This window comes from Cucumis sativus, chromosome 5 (assembly GCF_000004075.3).
Source record: "Cucumis sativus cultivar 9930 chromosome 5, Cucumber_9930_V3, whole genome shotgun sequence".
Classification (NCBI taxonomy): domain Eukaryota; kingdom Viridiplantae; phylum Streptophyta; class Magnoliopsida; order Cucurbitales; family Cucurbitaceae; genus Cucumis; species Cucumis sativus.
The window spans coordinates 27,317,177-27,331,296 of record NC_026659.2 but is presented as its reverse complement, the minus strand read 5'-3'; the positions used below and the strand labels follow the sequence as shown (position 1 = coordinate 27,331,296).

At 34.1% G+C, this 14,120-nt stretch overlaps 3 protein-coding genes across 4 annotated transcripts; 1 reads left to right on the top strand and 2 right to left on the bottom strand.

Annotated features, from left to right (window-relative positions):
• The first annotated feature begins 3,925 nt into the window (after window positions 1-3,925).
• LOC101212446 (LOB domain-containing protein 40) lies at window positions 3,926-5,405 on the top strand. The gene is made up of 2 exons (XM_004135353.3): window positions 3,926-4,202; window positions 4,698-5,405. Exons 1-2 carry the CDS (start codon window positions 4,013-4,015, stop codon window positions 5,123-5,125), a joined length of 618 nt encoding a protein of 205 aa, XP_004135401.1. The 5' UTR covers window positions 3,926-4,012; the 3' UTR covers window positions 5,126-5,405.
• Window positions 5,406-7,832: 2,427 nt separating this feature from the next.
• Window positions 7,833-10,126, bottom strand: LOC101212689 (zinc finger protein CONSTANS-LIKE 6). The gene is made up of 2 exons (XM_004135354.3): window positions 8,361-10,126; window positions 7,833-8,254 (listed from the first exon to the last, which is right to left on the bottom strand). Exons 1-2 carry the CDS (start codon window positions 9,306-9,308, stop codon window positions 7,991-7,993), a joined length of 1,212 nt encoding a protein of 403 aa, XP_004135402.2. The 5' UTR covers window positions 9,309-10,126; the 3' UTR covers window positions 7,833-7,990.
• Window positions 10,127-10,306: 180 nt separating this feature from the next.
• On the bottom strand, window positions 10,307-13,621 carry LOC101218830 (homocysteine S-methyltransferase 1). Of its 2 annotated transcripts, XM_004135044.3 has the most exons (7): window positions 13,255-13,608; window positions 13,102-13,158; window positions 11,970-12,175; window positions 11,752-11,881; window positions 10,962-11,165; window positions 10,809-10,880; window positions 10,307-10,707 (listed from the first exon to the last, which is right to left on the bottom strand). In XM_004135044.3, exons 1-7 carry the CDS (start codon window positions 13,423-13,425, stop codon window positions 10,561-10,563), a joined length of 987 nt encoding a protein of 328 aa, XP_004135092.1. In that variant the 5' UTR covers window positions 13,426-13,608; the 3' UTR covers window positions 10,307-10,560. The 2 variants fall into 2 exon arrangements, with proteins under 2 accessions (XP_004135092.1, XP_031741681.1); XM_031885821.1 differs by lacking the exon at window positions 10,809-10,880 and having other exon boundaries at window positions 13,255-13,621.
• Window positions 13,622-14,120: the final 499 nt, after the last annotated feature.

Below are 14,120 nucleotides of genomic sequence, written 5' to 3'. Positions count from 1 at the left end.
GAGGTTGGATTTTAGTGTTTGTTTGGTTTGGGAAAATAGAGATATGGAGATCTTTTGTGGTTGTTGGTTTGTGGTATAATTTAATTGTCTTACAATAAAAATAATATTCAAAACATAGGGAGGCCCAGCAATTAAAAGAAACAACACAAAGGTAGGAATGAGTACCAAACCATTAGTACTATAAAAATGGTCAGCTTTGCATCTTTTTTCTGTTTTAATGGTGCTTTGGTTTTAAAATGTCAATTTAAATCACTGGAGCTTTACCCTAAACAAAATATAATAACTTCAATTAAGGGAGGGAGGGAGGCCCCCACTCCATTTTTTTTAGTTAAAGAGTATGTTGATATAATAATTATTGAAATTTTAACTTTTAAGAATTGTGAATCTTTTACATCTTAACTATGTTATCGGTATCACACATGAAATATCATTGTTTTAAAGAACACAAATGGTAACTATTACAAAAGTGGAGAATTTCATAGAAATGTGCAAGAATGGCGATGGGAGTTGAAATTAGCGGGCGGAGACGGGAAACAACCTTGTCCATTCTTGTCCGACTACGTGCACATCACTAACTTCTCTGGTTTATTATTGTGGCTAGGAAAGGAGAGATGAAATTGTAAGTTCGAAGAAGAAGAGGAAGAAGAGGAAGAAAAAGAAGAAGAAGAAGAAGAAGGATGAAAGGGGTTTAGGGGGGAAAAAAGGAAGCAAAAAACAAAACAGAGAAACCGAGATATGAGAATACGGCGCGTATTGCGCGGCGAAGAAGTTGAGAAAAAGCTGCAATATTATTTATACACTTAGCCAAGCAGCAGCCTCCTGCTTTCTTTGTCGCCTTCTAATTTGGATTTTGGAATCAATCTCTTCTCTCTTTTCTTTTCCTTCTGTTTTCACATTTCTCATTTTTAGAATGAGCCAAGTTTTAAGATAATAAAATCATTCGTTGTCTTCTCATAAATTATGAGTAACTTAATATTATAATAGACCCACCTAATTCTCTTCTAATTTTATCAACTTCTCCAATGTTAAAATAATGGTAAATTTAGCTTAAAGTTTTCACTTACATACCCGACTTCAAATATGAAAAAGAATAATGTTCCACAAAATAACATTGCATAAAGCTTAAATACAAATCTCCTTAAACTACTTAAAAGTAAATTTAATTATATATCAATAACACTCGTAACAACAATGCAGGACTTGAACACAAAATTTTCTTAAATCACGTAGTCTCGTACAATTTTAAAAGACTAATTTTCGTAAAAGTTTAAGTATGTGGATAAGAATAAATTTTGTGAATGTTGTTAAATGATTAAATTGGTATGTTGACGTGTATTTATGAGATATGATTGGTAGGTATATAAAATTAATATTGGTTGGAGTGTTGAATATTAAATATTAGAGTTAAAATATGTAAGGTGTGAATATGAATTACCTTTATTCAAAATGCAATAGCATATTTTATATTATGAAACTAAATACAAATAGGAATGGCCTATCATTCCTATTTTATCCAAAAAGATTTGGACTACGGGGTTTGGTTTGGGTAGACGGCCCATAGGCCCACTGTTGGATTAGTGGACCATATTTTCGGCCGCTCATTTTGATAGATTAGCGAACCAACTAACGGCCCAAAATGGATGAAATAGCCCTTTGATACAAACATTAATTTGAACGTCCACTCTTTCCGCAAACAGCATCTCCCTTTAGGTGGAGAATAAGGGGGTGTCGAGGAAAAGGCATCGTTGTAGGAGATTGAATCTTTTAATTTCGAGATTCATGGAAGATACTCGAGTTAATTAGATCATTTTTTGTTGTTGCTACGAACTCAAGGATATAATATTTTGATCGAGCTATCCATGGATAATTGTAATACTATATTGTTTCTACTTAAATCTGTATTAAATTTATGTTCGTAGATATTTTTTTTCTTAAATTAAAATTTAACCATTTATTTAAATGTTTTCAAAAGAATTTCTTTGATATGAGTAAACTTTTACTTGAAAGAAAATTCTAATCAAGGATTCTTGCCTTAATCCATGTCAATTTTATCTTTAAAATCTTGCAAGGATAGATAATTAGACAAGGGACGGAATGAGAATGAGTTTGCTAGCTTTGTATAATATGAAACTAAATGTTCAAATCAATTGAAACGAAAGATATGAAGATGATATAGCTATGTCTCGAGTAGTGTAATGATCATAACTAAAATGGAATACATGAAGAAAAAAAATACTTGTGTGAACTCGAGTAACAAATATTTTTGTCTAGAGATGGACAATATGATATTTTTTTTTCATTTTCTTATTTTTGAACTTAAGATGAGTGCGTTTATGGATACCAACTAGACAAATAACTGATCAGGTGAAGACAACTCAAAAAGTATTGTAACGTTAAAACATGATGTCAGTTTTACTTTTTCAAAAGAAAAACCTAAAATAATTTAACTTTAAGATTCCTTATGCATATATCACGCTAGTGTCGGTGGAAACCTATATACGTTTTTTTGTTATTTTGCCAACTACTCAATTTCTAATAATGAAACTAAAACTCATTGCCTTATTCACAAACTCCACATAAAAATCAACTCTACTTTATAAAGTGATTAGTCTTTTTCTAAATTTAGCATTGTTCACGTAATTCGAAGGTAATTAAACCTAAATTGCACACATATATTTCAAGAGACCATATGCATTTAGGGCATGAAACTATAATTTTGCTTCAATTAGCAAATCCAACAAAAAAGAATTGATTGTAATAAAGCCTTCTCCTACCAACACGTCACAATATCAAGTTTAATCAAACAACAAAATCCTCACATTAATCAAAGAATCAAAGTCATTCGCCCAAAAAATGGAAACCACTTCTTACTTAATTAACTTCTCCCATTCATTTCCACAAAAACCATTTGCATACTTTAGTGGTTTCTAAATTCCAAGGGCTCTGCATTTCGCAATTTATGGACTATTTACTCATTTTCAATTAAATAAACCAACCTAATTTGTACACGATTCTAAAACGCTCGCAGTCGGTTACGATTTTCTACACGCGCTACATGATCTCGTAGGCTTATACACTTGTATAAGCATGCAATTTTTCGAAGTCGTCTCTCCTTTATTATGATATAACTTTAACTTTAGCTAATTTATTACTTTCTTTCTTCTTTTTGTATGTTTTTTCTTTCGATCATAATTACATATCATGCAAAATACGTTTCATCATTTTAAAAATCGAAATGATATGATATTTCATTTCAGCCCTGAGAAACAATAATTTTGAATTCTATCTATTGGTAAATTTTGATATCAACTTTTCAAAAGTCAAGTCATCTTAGAACTGGAAGTTGATATAATACTTATAGTATATAGTAGTGGTTGAGTCAATGTAAATTATTAAGATAGAAGAAGAAAGGAAAGCAAAAAAGGTGATGGTAAATGTAAATTATTGTATTTTGGTTTTGTGGGGGTAAAATGCAATAAAGAGTAAAGAGTAGTGTTCTTCTAGAACACATAATATAACACAACAACCCATCATCACTCATCACATTCCCATTAAGCACTTTCTTTTTAATTTCTTTTTGAATATAGAGAATAAAACATAGCCACTGCATGCCCTCCACATTTCTACTTGCTTTGCTGTGCTTCTCTTTTAATTATTTATTTAATTTCTCCCATTATAATTAAAACTCATTCATAAATACACATACATTACACTACATTGCATTGCATACATCAAATATAAATGTATATTATTCTTAATTTTTAATAAGACAAAAACCCACTTTGAAGAGCTCCTTCAAAAATCACTTATTTATTTATTTATCAATAAAATCAGTGGCTCAATGGAGTAGAATTGATGATATGAGGAAATTCCTTGAATGCCCTCATTTTCTTTAGATTCATAAATAGATACCCCTCTTCTGCTTTGTTCTTCCATTAATTTGCTTTACTCCTACTTCTTTTATAAACAATCTGAAAATAAAATTTAAGAAAGAAAAAGATAATAATTAGGCATGAGAATGAGTTGCAATGGGTGTCGGATTCTTCGTAAAGGATGTAGCGACGACTGTATAATTAGACCTTGTCTTCAATGGATTCCCTCCTCCGATTCTCAAGCCAACGCCACCATTTTTCTCGCCAAATTTTATGGCCGCGCCGGCCTCTTCAACCTCATCACCGCCGCCGCCCAACACCTCCGCCCTGGTATATATAATTTCTTCTCTTTTTCCTTTTTCTTCCTCTCTTTTTTTCCCTTTTCACCGTTGATTTTATTATACATATATAACTAAAAAAGTTAAAATATGTAAAATGTTGGAGAGGATGGTGGGTTTTTTTTTCTTTTGAAAAGCAGGTTGGACGTTAACAAATTTCATAATGTTAATATGAAAAATATACTATTTAAATGTTAAAATAACAATTAATATAATTAAATTTTACAGAAGATACAATCAAGAGGACATTGAAAAATTTAAGCTGATAAGTTATTGTGAATTATTAATGAATTATGCGTAGATTTAATCTAGACTTTTTCCATGGTACTAAAACTCTTTCATACTTTAATTACTATTGTAGGATTTTTAATCATAACGCATTGATTTGCTAAGTTTATGAATCAAAGCACATTAATTATTTGAGGAGACTGTTGTCATGTTGGTGATATATAACATTGAAGTTGTCTTCCTGTTGTGTTTTTCTTAGCCATTTTCAAGTCATTGCTGTACGAGGCGTGCGGTCGGATGGTGAATCCGGTGTACGGTTCTGTTGGATTGCTGTGCTCCGGCGACTGGGAACGTTGTCAGGCAGCCGTCGACGCCGTCTTGAACGGATCCATGAACGTCGAACCAGATACGCCGCCGTCAAACAACGGTAACCTTTCCCTCAAATGCTGCGACATTCGCCACGTTTGTAACGAACCCAATTTGGCTGCTTCCGGCGATCTTCTCAAGGTCAAGGGTCGTAGCCGGTTCAAGAAGCCTGATCATCGAACCAAACCAAAACCCGGGCCGGATCATGACTTAGGAATTGGGTCTAGTTTTGATGAAGCGGGCCGGGATGTGAGCAATGGAAGCCGGTTTGAGAAGGCCGACGACGTTGAGCTGGAATTGACTCTTAAATCGGCTCAGTAAGGGAAGAAAAAGTGAGAATTAAAAATTATATCACATATATAAGAGAGTTAAAAAAAAAAAAAAAAATAATAATTTGGAAAAAGAATTGGATTGTGGACACTGAACAGGTGGCAATGTGATGAAGATGAGGGCTATGTATGTGTATTCCATGCACAAGGCAGTTATTCTTATTTATTGTGCCTTTGCAAATTTTCCATCTTTTTCTTTTTCTTTTTCTTTATGTATAGAATATATTGTAAAAAAGCATTATAATAAAACTTATATAGTTTTAGTGTCTAAATTGGTCCTATTTACCTCTTGTTACACATTACAAATATGTATACATTTCATTTTTAATTTCTATTTCCAATAGATTCTAGACTTCCCTTAATTTCATACTCAATTTCTATGTTAAAAGCAATAGCGTAGATGATGTATGGATAGATAACACAGATGTCCATGGTTTGTTTACAAGTTTTTCATTCTATGACCAACCTACTCCAATTTGTATAAAAAAATATTCATATAATGTATATAAATTAGTAAACTCAAGGTTGTATTTTTTTCTTCTTTTTTAATAGTTAGGGAAAAGAAGATATAAATAAGTTGTATTGAATGAAATAAAACAACCAAAAGAAAAGCATATGTATAACTGTTCTAAATTCTTATGGGCCCTCTTTCGGGTTTCATTCATTTTGGGCCGAGTTTTCTGGGCTTGATGGCCTGGGTCGAGAATAAATTTAATTAGGAGTAGTTGAAAATTTAACAATAATTAAGTATATACCAACATTTTAAAAAATTTGTAAATATATCAAAATTTGTCAAATTCTATCATTGATTCTATCAACATGTTGTAAATATTGTTCTATCACTGATAGACCATACGAAGTGTATCAACGATACAAATCTATCAGTTATAGTTTTGCTATATTTGCAATTTTTTTAAAGTTTTGCTATATCCTTAATTATTATTGCTGAAATGGTTATCCATTCCAACTTCTCATTTTATTATTGTTGGCAATGAGTTCAAACTCTTGATCGGCCCGAACTGCGAGTTGATATGTTCTTTGGCATAGGGTGTCTGGCTGGGCGGTTTTGAACAAAAGCTTGAATCAATCGATTGAACTGCAAGTCGGTTTCTAATTTAGGTTTTCTTGCCTTTTTTTTTTTGGAAAGGACACAAAGGACAATAACCCTTGCCAAAGCCAGAGGAAAGTGATTAGAGGGAGGGAAGCCAACGGACGACTAACCAACAATGGATGGAGGGAAGCGACGGAGGATAATATAAATTTGAACGTGTTGAATTGGTTTTTCAAAAGTTATTTCTTAAACTGACAGTCGACTGTTTTTCATAAAAATCGACAATCGAGTGTCAGTTTGCTTGGTTTCGATTGATTTTTTTAATGTTGATGCTTACTCCTACTTCGACATTTCTAAAAAAAAAAATTAAAACTAACTCCAGAACGATTTTAGAAATACTAATTAAATATATAGCAACATTTTTAAAAAATTGCAAATGTAACAAAAATTTTCAAACTATATCACTAAAATAAATCATAAGATTCTACAACAATATAAGTCTTATGCTATATTTGCTATATAGCATAAGTAAAGTCTATATGTGATAAACTTTTTTTATTAATAAACTTCACTATATTTGTGATACTCATTTATAGATTTTACTATATTTATAATTTTTTTTTAAAATGTTGTTATATACTTAATTATTATTCTAAAAATTAATATAAGTAGTGGTCACCAACTATGGTCCATGACTATGAAAGAAATGGAAATACACTATTGGATACGAATTCTGTGGATGAACAACCAACTAGTCCTAGAATAGAATGGTGTTGATTTTTTGGGTGTGTATACTTTTCTTATTACAACAATTTTATATGAGAAAATCAAATATCCAATTTTACAATAAGAAGATATTTGTATGTGAAGATGTGCTTTTATTTGTTGGAGAGTGGTAATTCAATTTACAAAAGGTAAATTCATAGTTTCAAAAAAGTTTAAATTTAAATTTAACCCTATCTAGTTAGATTCAAGGAGTAGATATTTTTCTCATTCATTATTCAATAAGTTAAATTTAACCAATCATATGAAGTACCTTATCCATCTAAATTGAAATGAAAAATAAATATATAAAGGAAGGTTCGAGGTTTCGAAAAAATTGAAATAAAATTGGAATTTTTGTTTCTTTGAAAAGGAAAGATCAAAATTGATATTGGGACATAATTTGGAAAGAGGTACAAGTCTTTAGAACTTTATTACATGGGTCCACATACACTCATCATCTATATTGGAAGACCATACATTCTCATCTAACTTGGGGGTCGAATGTCAAACACTCTTAACTTTTCTAGCTCCAAATTTTGAAAATGTAAAGGATCTATATTGTTCCATTAGTACAAATGTTTGTGAGTTAAAAGTAACTAAAACACGGAGGTAGTTTTTGCAATTTGGCAAGAGAGAAACAAAAAGAAGAAACCAATCAACTGATTAATGTCAAATTATTTGATGGGTTGTTCACACCAACTTAATTTTGTCAGATACAGAAATAAACACTTGAGTGACATTAAGTGTGGTAGTATGAACCCTATCTCTCCACCCACGTTATTGAAAAGAAATGTTAGTTGAGGTTTCATTCTGGGATAACATTAAACTATAAAGCTTTCAATTAATGTTGTCCAGAGAGGCAAAGGATGTAGGAGAAAGGGAATTCAGCTCCAATTTTCCGATGAATATATGGTGGGTTGACGTTAACTTTGGATGGAAGGCATTTATTGTATAAAATTAGTGGGTACAAAATCAAAATTGGCGATTAAATTACAAACACGCACAAATTGAAAATATATATACTATATGTTAATAACTAATTCATTGATTAAATAAAGGCAAAGGTGGTGGCGCAAAGCATGACGATCTCTTTACAAACCTCCCTTTCATTCTCGGTCTCTTCTCTGCATTCAATTTCCTAACTTCATATCTTATTTTCTTTGCGAATAATCTCGTCCTTCTCTTCTCTCTGTACCTTGACACTCGTGCTTCTCTCTCTCCTTCGACTCCGGTTACCGCTTGTCGCCCAATTCCGCTGCCAAACTCCCCATAAGGTTGATAGTAACAATCACTCTCATACGTACCCTTCATACAAACATACTTCACTTTCAGACACAGCATTTATTATAGAAATAACTTTCTTAAAACAATAACATAAGCTAATAAATATCATAGAGGGAAGGGAGCAAACCATGTAGTCCGGCCAGTAATAATCGAGGTCGAGATTCGGTCGATCACCGGATGTCCATGGAGTTCCTCTACTTCCCCAAGCTATAATCACTGCTTCACTATCCAAACTCAATGATACTTTCTTTTTGTTTTTAACAATCTTTGTCTCCTCCATCTCAAGTTCACCGTTCTTCACTACTGCCATAACTTCCATCATCATCTTGTCATCTTCCTCACTGCACGTTGTCGGATTGCTGCCAAAGTCCATAAAGTTCAGCTCAAATGGCTCCCTCATCGTATCGGCTTCTATGCCGAGCATCGGAGTTAATACCTCTATCTCATCTGGTTCAATCTTAATAATTTCATGGCTGTTTAAAGAATAATCATCGTTTGTCAATGAGTGGTCTTTGGAAGCTACTAGCCCCAGTTCTTCCATATCAAAGCACTCATTATCAAGCGAGTTTCCCAATAAACTCTCAACATCAGCTGCGAATTCAGCAGGATCCATATCATACGAGAGATAACCATTTGAGCTTTCTTTTTCCCCAACAAAACTAGCCAAATTGCCATCCTTTGAATCAGCTCCCAATACAGGAACTCTGTGAAGGAGAAGCTGTTCTTGTTCTTCAGATTCTTCTTTAGCACTAACCTCCGGTACCTGTGGAAATGGTTTCCTCGTCGGAGCAGTCTTTCCCATTCGAGGCGACCGTGGCTTTTTGGTGAAGCCCTGGTGCCATGAGGCAGCAGAGGAGTTGTCTGAAGAGGGTCTGAAGGAGGCAGTTTGAAGACGAACTCGCTCGTGTCTACGTGCCAAGGAGTTGGCGGAGTGGACTGAAGCATCACAAGCTTGGCACAGAAAAGCATCATCGGCAGCGCAGTACCACCGAGCCCGCTTGCTGATACAGCTATCACAGGCTCTGGCAGTCTTGCCTCCCTCTGCTGTTCTCTCCACACTTTTCCTTGTTGTCATTTAATTCAAATAACCAGAAACGTCAAGAGTCAGTAGACTAGAAACTCAGGTGAGAATGTGAGTTTGTATTGAAAACTCAACTCTCAGCCTTCAAATTGAACACTGTGCATAGAGACCGAGTCTGATATTTTCTACTAGTTGGAGTTTTTTAATAAAAAGTTCACGAGAAAATATTTTAACAGGACACCATCGAGGGGCCAAGGGTATGCCCCACAGACTGCGCTTTTACAGTTAAATTCACAAATCACAACAGAGAAGGGTGTCAACTGGAAAAGAATTGCACTTTTGGGCACTTTTTTACTAAAAAAAGGGACTTGCAGTGTGTGGGTCATACAGAAGGGCCTTATCCACTTCTTCATTGGTTGAAAGATCAAAGTTCATCCAAAGGCTTCTTCTCTGATTGGCTGCCTAAATTTGTGGGGTACTCTAATTAAGAGGGGATGAGGAAAACTCCGAAACCAACCCATCACACATCTTTCTCTCTGTGAAATGGACACTTTTATTTTTGGTTCAACTAAAAGTTGAGATCTCGTTTAGGGCCCCCCATCTCAAATTGCATTATCCATTACCTTCTGTCTAATCCCATACTTTTCGGCTTCTTCTTCTCAGTCTACATTGAGGATAAACAATTGTTCCTCCACTTTTTATCTTTTCCCAGAAAAAAAGAAGATTTTCTCAGCCCAGCTCCAGCTGATCAAATCAGTCGAGATTTTATATATATATATTTATGCACAATTGCAAGTATTCTATAAGCAACTAAGATTGGAAATATTGGGAAAAAATCTGATATATATAGATTTCCTAATCCAGTAAGGGATTTGAACTCTGACACTTCTTATTTTCCTGCTCATAAACTTCCAAGTTCTGCCCCAGTATCCAAAGTTTACCTTGTCCTGAATGGGCTCTTTAAGATTTTTATCATTCCTTGAAATAAAATATAAAATCTGCTCTGAAAATGTAATAATTTTCTTTTCCTCAATTTATTTGAATATCATAAATAGGAAGAGAAAAAGCCTATTTTTCTATAATTAGCCTGGAGTTTGACACAGTAAAAATCTACAACAAGTACGTCTGGAGTACAAACCGTAATACATCAATCTAGTAAAAAAAAATTAAAAAACAAAAGGTTAAAAGTTATTCCAAAGAAAGTATTTTGAAGGTACTGACCAACTTGCCCCTCGCTTTAGTATAATCTTTCCCTTTAATCAACAAATCCCATCCAGATACAGACAGTCAACTTTATCAGTTGTCACTAAAAAGTGCTTTCTTTCAAAACCTTTGATACAGCTCGGATGGTAGATGGCGTTGTACGACAACAGCCTCCAATGAATGTTGCTCCCAAATTGCGCCATCTTGAACTTAATGATTCGAATTTGTCATCACCAAAACAATTTGATGGCTACCAAAACCAGAACACTAAATTAGAAATGGAAATATCATAATGTAGGCCCACAAACCATGAAATATCAGAGTGGGGGAGGGAGGAATAAGTTGACTCACCAACCATTTCTTGAATCTTCCATCCCATACCTCGCCACTATTCGGATAGACAACTATGTGCTTGTTTGTTAACTGTAGTGAACAATTTCGTTTCAAAACCACTGAATGAAAGAAACAATTTCAAATCTCAACTGTAAGGGATTTAGTTCCTACCTCTTTGAACTTTGTAATCAGAGCTTCAATAAAATGAGGAGGTGTACAGTTTATGCCAACCGCATTTACTTTGTCACTTTTATTTATCGCATAGAGGCACTTCTCGAAGCTCTCTCCAGATGGTGCATTCTCACCATCTACGGAGCTAAAGCAGATCCAGGATGGAATTTGGATGTTTTCTTCTTCGAGCAACTCCACACAGGCCTACATTTTTTAGACCAGAATGGGGGAGAGGTTAAGATTGATTGGAAGCATGATCATAAAGAGGACAGAAAACCAAGCAAAAACAATCGAAACAATTGTCCTGGCATGCTCATGACAATAATCAGCAACATTACTTTTTCTTCCATTTCGTAACTAAATCGGAATTCTGGTTGGGTTAGGAATTAAAATAGAATATCTGGAAGTGTAAAGTGGGATTATTTTTAAAGTCGGAGCCTTGAACAGGATTTAACTAAAAATATATATTATTATTATTTTGAAAAGAAATCATAATATTGACATAAAAGAATTTTGATAATGAATTATGCAATTCATAAACTAAAACCTAATGATCCATGGTTCCCCCATTCACACCAGATGGTCATCAAATTACCTCGATCCCTTGAAATAAACAACTTATAAATTCAAAACAGATTATAAAATATATGGTAAGCTGTTTGCTGAAATACTTTATGACTCAGACCAAAGCATAACAACATAATTTATAGCGGTATCATCACTGCAGCGGTAAGAGTGAGTATATCATTAAACCACAATTTAGATGATATAAGATGGGCATGGAGCAAACCTGGGCTTCCAGCTTATTGGGAATAGTCTCAAAAGCAAGCAAATCTGGGCTAGCATCAACAAAAATCTGCAATCTGCGTCTATGAAAATCCTTCAGCTTATCTACATTTACATCTGGCCCATAATGCCCACTGGGGAGGGGAGGTAGAAATAGGTTTAGATCAAATTGTCAATACCAAATATTTACAAACTCCTTGTGACTAATTATTTCAAATTCACCTGTACTCTGAACCATCAGCAAGATAGGCACCATAGCTTCCAATGGATGCTGCAACCAAAGCCCTATTGTACTTATGCCCTGGGATACACTTCACAGAATCCCAGAAACTATCACGAGCTTCAATGGCCAATTTAACACTCTTTTCTAAGAGCAACTCCCCTTCTTCAACGGACAGCCCCTTTGATATAAACCCAGGAATTGTGGCCTGTAATAGAATAAAATGTTCAACAAGAGAGAATAGTTAACTGGCTTGAATACTGATTTGTTGGTATTCTGTTTATAATTTCTAAAAGAAGCAATTATTTCTATAAAAAAAAATTATGAGAAATAAAGCCAGAAAACATTTCAATTCCTAAAGCTTGTTGGAATTCTTAAGGAACTATAAGCCACAAACTTGTAAAAAGAATTCTAATACGGAACAATAAAGTTATGAAACTAAAAGGGTATATAAATTCAATAATATTGATATATACAAATTCTGAGTTATACAAAACTGAATTTCATTTTAAATGGAAAAATGAAGATCTTTTACATTAGCATAACAAACAAAATGTCATTTTAAATGCCATTCAATCAATCTGTTGAATTGATCACTTAATTTTGCAACGTTTAACATTGGAAAACTTACAGGATATTTAATATCTTACATAGGTAATGATACATTAGAATAGGGATTTTGACAATGGAGCTAAACCGATGTGGTTAGATATTATTAAGCACACAAACATTAACCTTCCACATATTAAATACTGTCTGCTTCCTGTACATTGGTCCACTAATTATAACAACGTGAATTTCCAGAAATGTTACTTCATGGAAAGAACTTCAATCCAATTCATTTAAGTTGATTGAAATTTATCCAATTTGATCCTGTTCGATGAACAGGGGATCAAATTTGGTTCATCATTTCACGACCGGCAGAAGCGTTCATTATGAACTTATTGATTTCAATTCAAGAGGAGTGATCAGTTTGATCCTCACTCGTTCTGTTCATCGTCATTAAAAAATCCAATTCGAACCATCAAGTTTTAAACAAACAAGAGTAGAACATTTTAAAAAAAGACACTCCAAAGCGATCACAGATTGAAAAGTACAAAAACAAAGAAAGCTGAGCCCATTGGCATTGCAAACCTGGTAAGATGAAGAAACCAAGATATCTGCTCCAGCCTCCAAGTACTCCAAATGAACCTGATAGCACATACAATCCAAGCAACAATGAGAATGAGAACGTGATGCACCGAAACAACAAGAACAAGAACAACAACAAATACTGTAAGAGATGACCTTCTTGATTAGGTGAGGATCATTAATGAGGCAAACAGCACTCCAAAGTGGATCGTTAATGACAGCGCCGTGTTTCTCAAGCTGTGTGGCGAAACCTCCATCAATTACCGCACAACCTCCAGCGTTGTGTAAAAAATCATCCAACAATGTGGTGGCCTTCTTAATCCCCATCTCCTCGTTCCGTCCGTCTCGCTGGTTCTTGGTTGCTTTGAAAATCGATAAGCAAATCACGGGCAGAAATATAGGAAGACGGAAATGGAGGACAAAGTCAAAAATAAATATGAAGAATTGTGGCTCCGTCTTTGAACATGGACGCGTTTTTTACTCAGATTCGCAAGTAATGCGCGCGCCAATCCCACCGTTTTTGTAGCCCCTCGGGGTTGGTGGAGAATTGAAAACTCAAGTCCATTTCCATTCTTTTACTTTTGGGCTCAAGCCCATTCACTTTCCTATATTTCTCTTTCTACCCTTACCAACCATCTTCCTATTTTCCTCTTTTCCTCTTTTCCTCTTTTCCTATTCTCATTTCATTACCCTATTTTCATATAATATTCCTTACCAAAGGAAAAGGAGTAGCTATCAATTTACACCAACAAAAATGAAGGATGCCTTGCAGGACATGGGGTTTGGTGGGAAAATGATTGTTGCAATTTTTCATTTCTCAGATCACCTAGCATTTGCTTGAATTAAGTTAAATAATCTGAATAAATTACTTCATAGATATTATATAAATGATTCAAGTGATGATTTTTTATGGAATCCAATTATTGGGATCAGATCAAATTTCAAGGTTAGAATAAGTTGAAATATTCACATATGTTTAGGTTGTAGGATAAAAAGTAATAAGTGTGTGTAGATATTAAAAA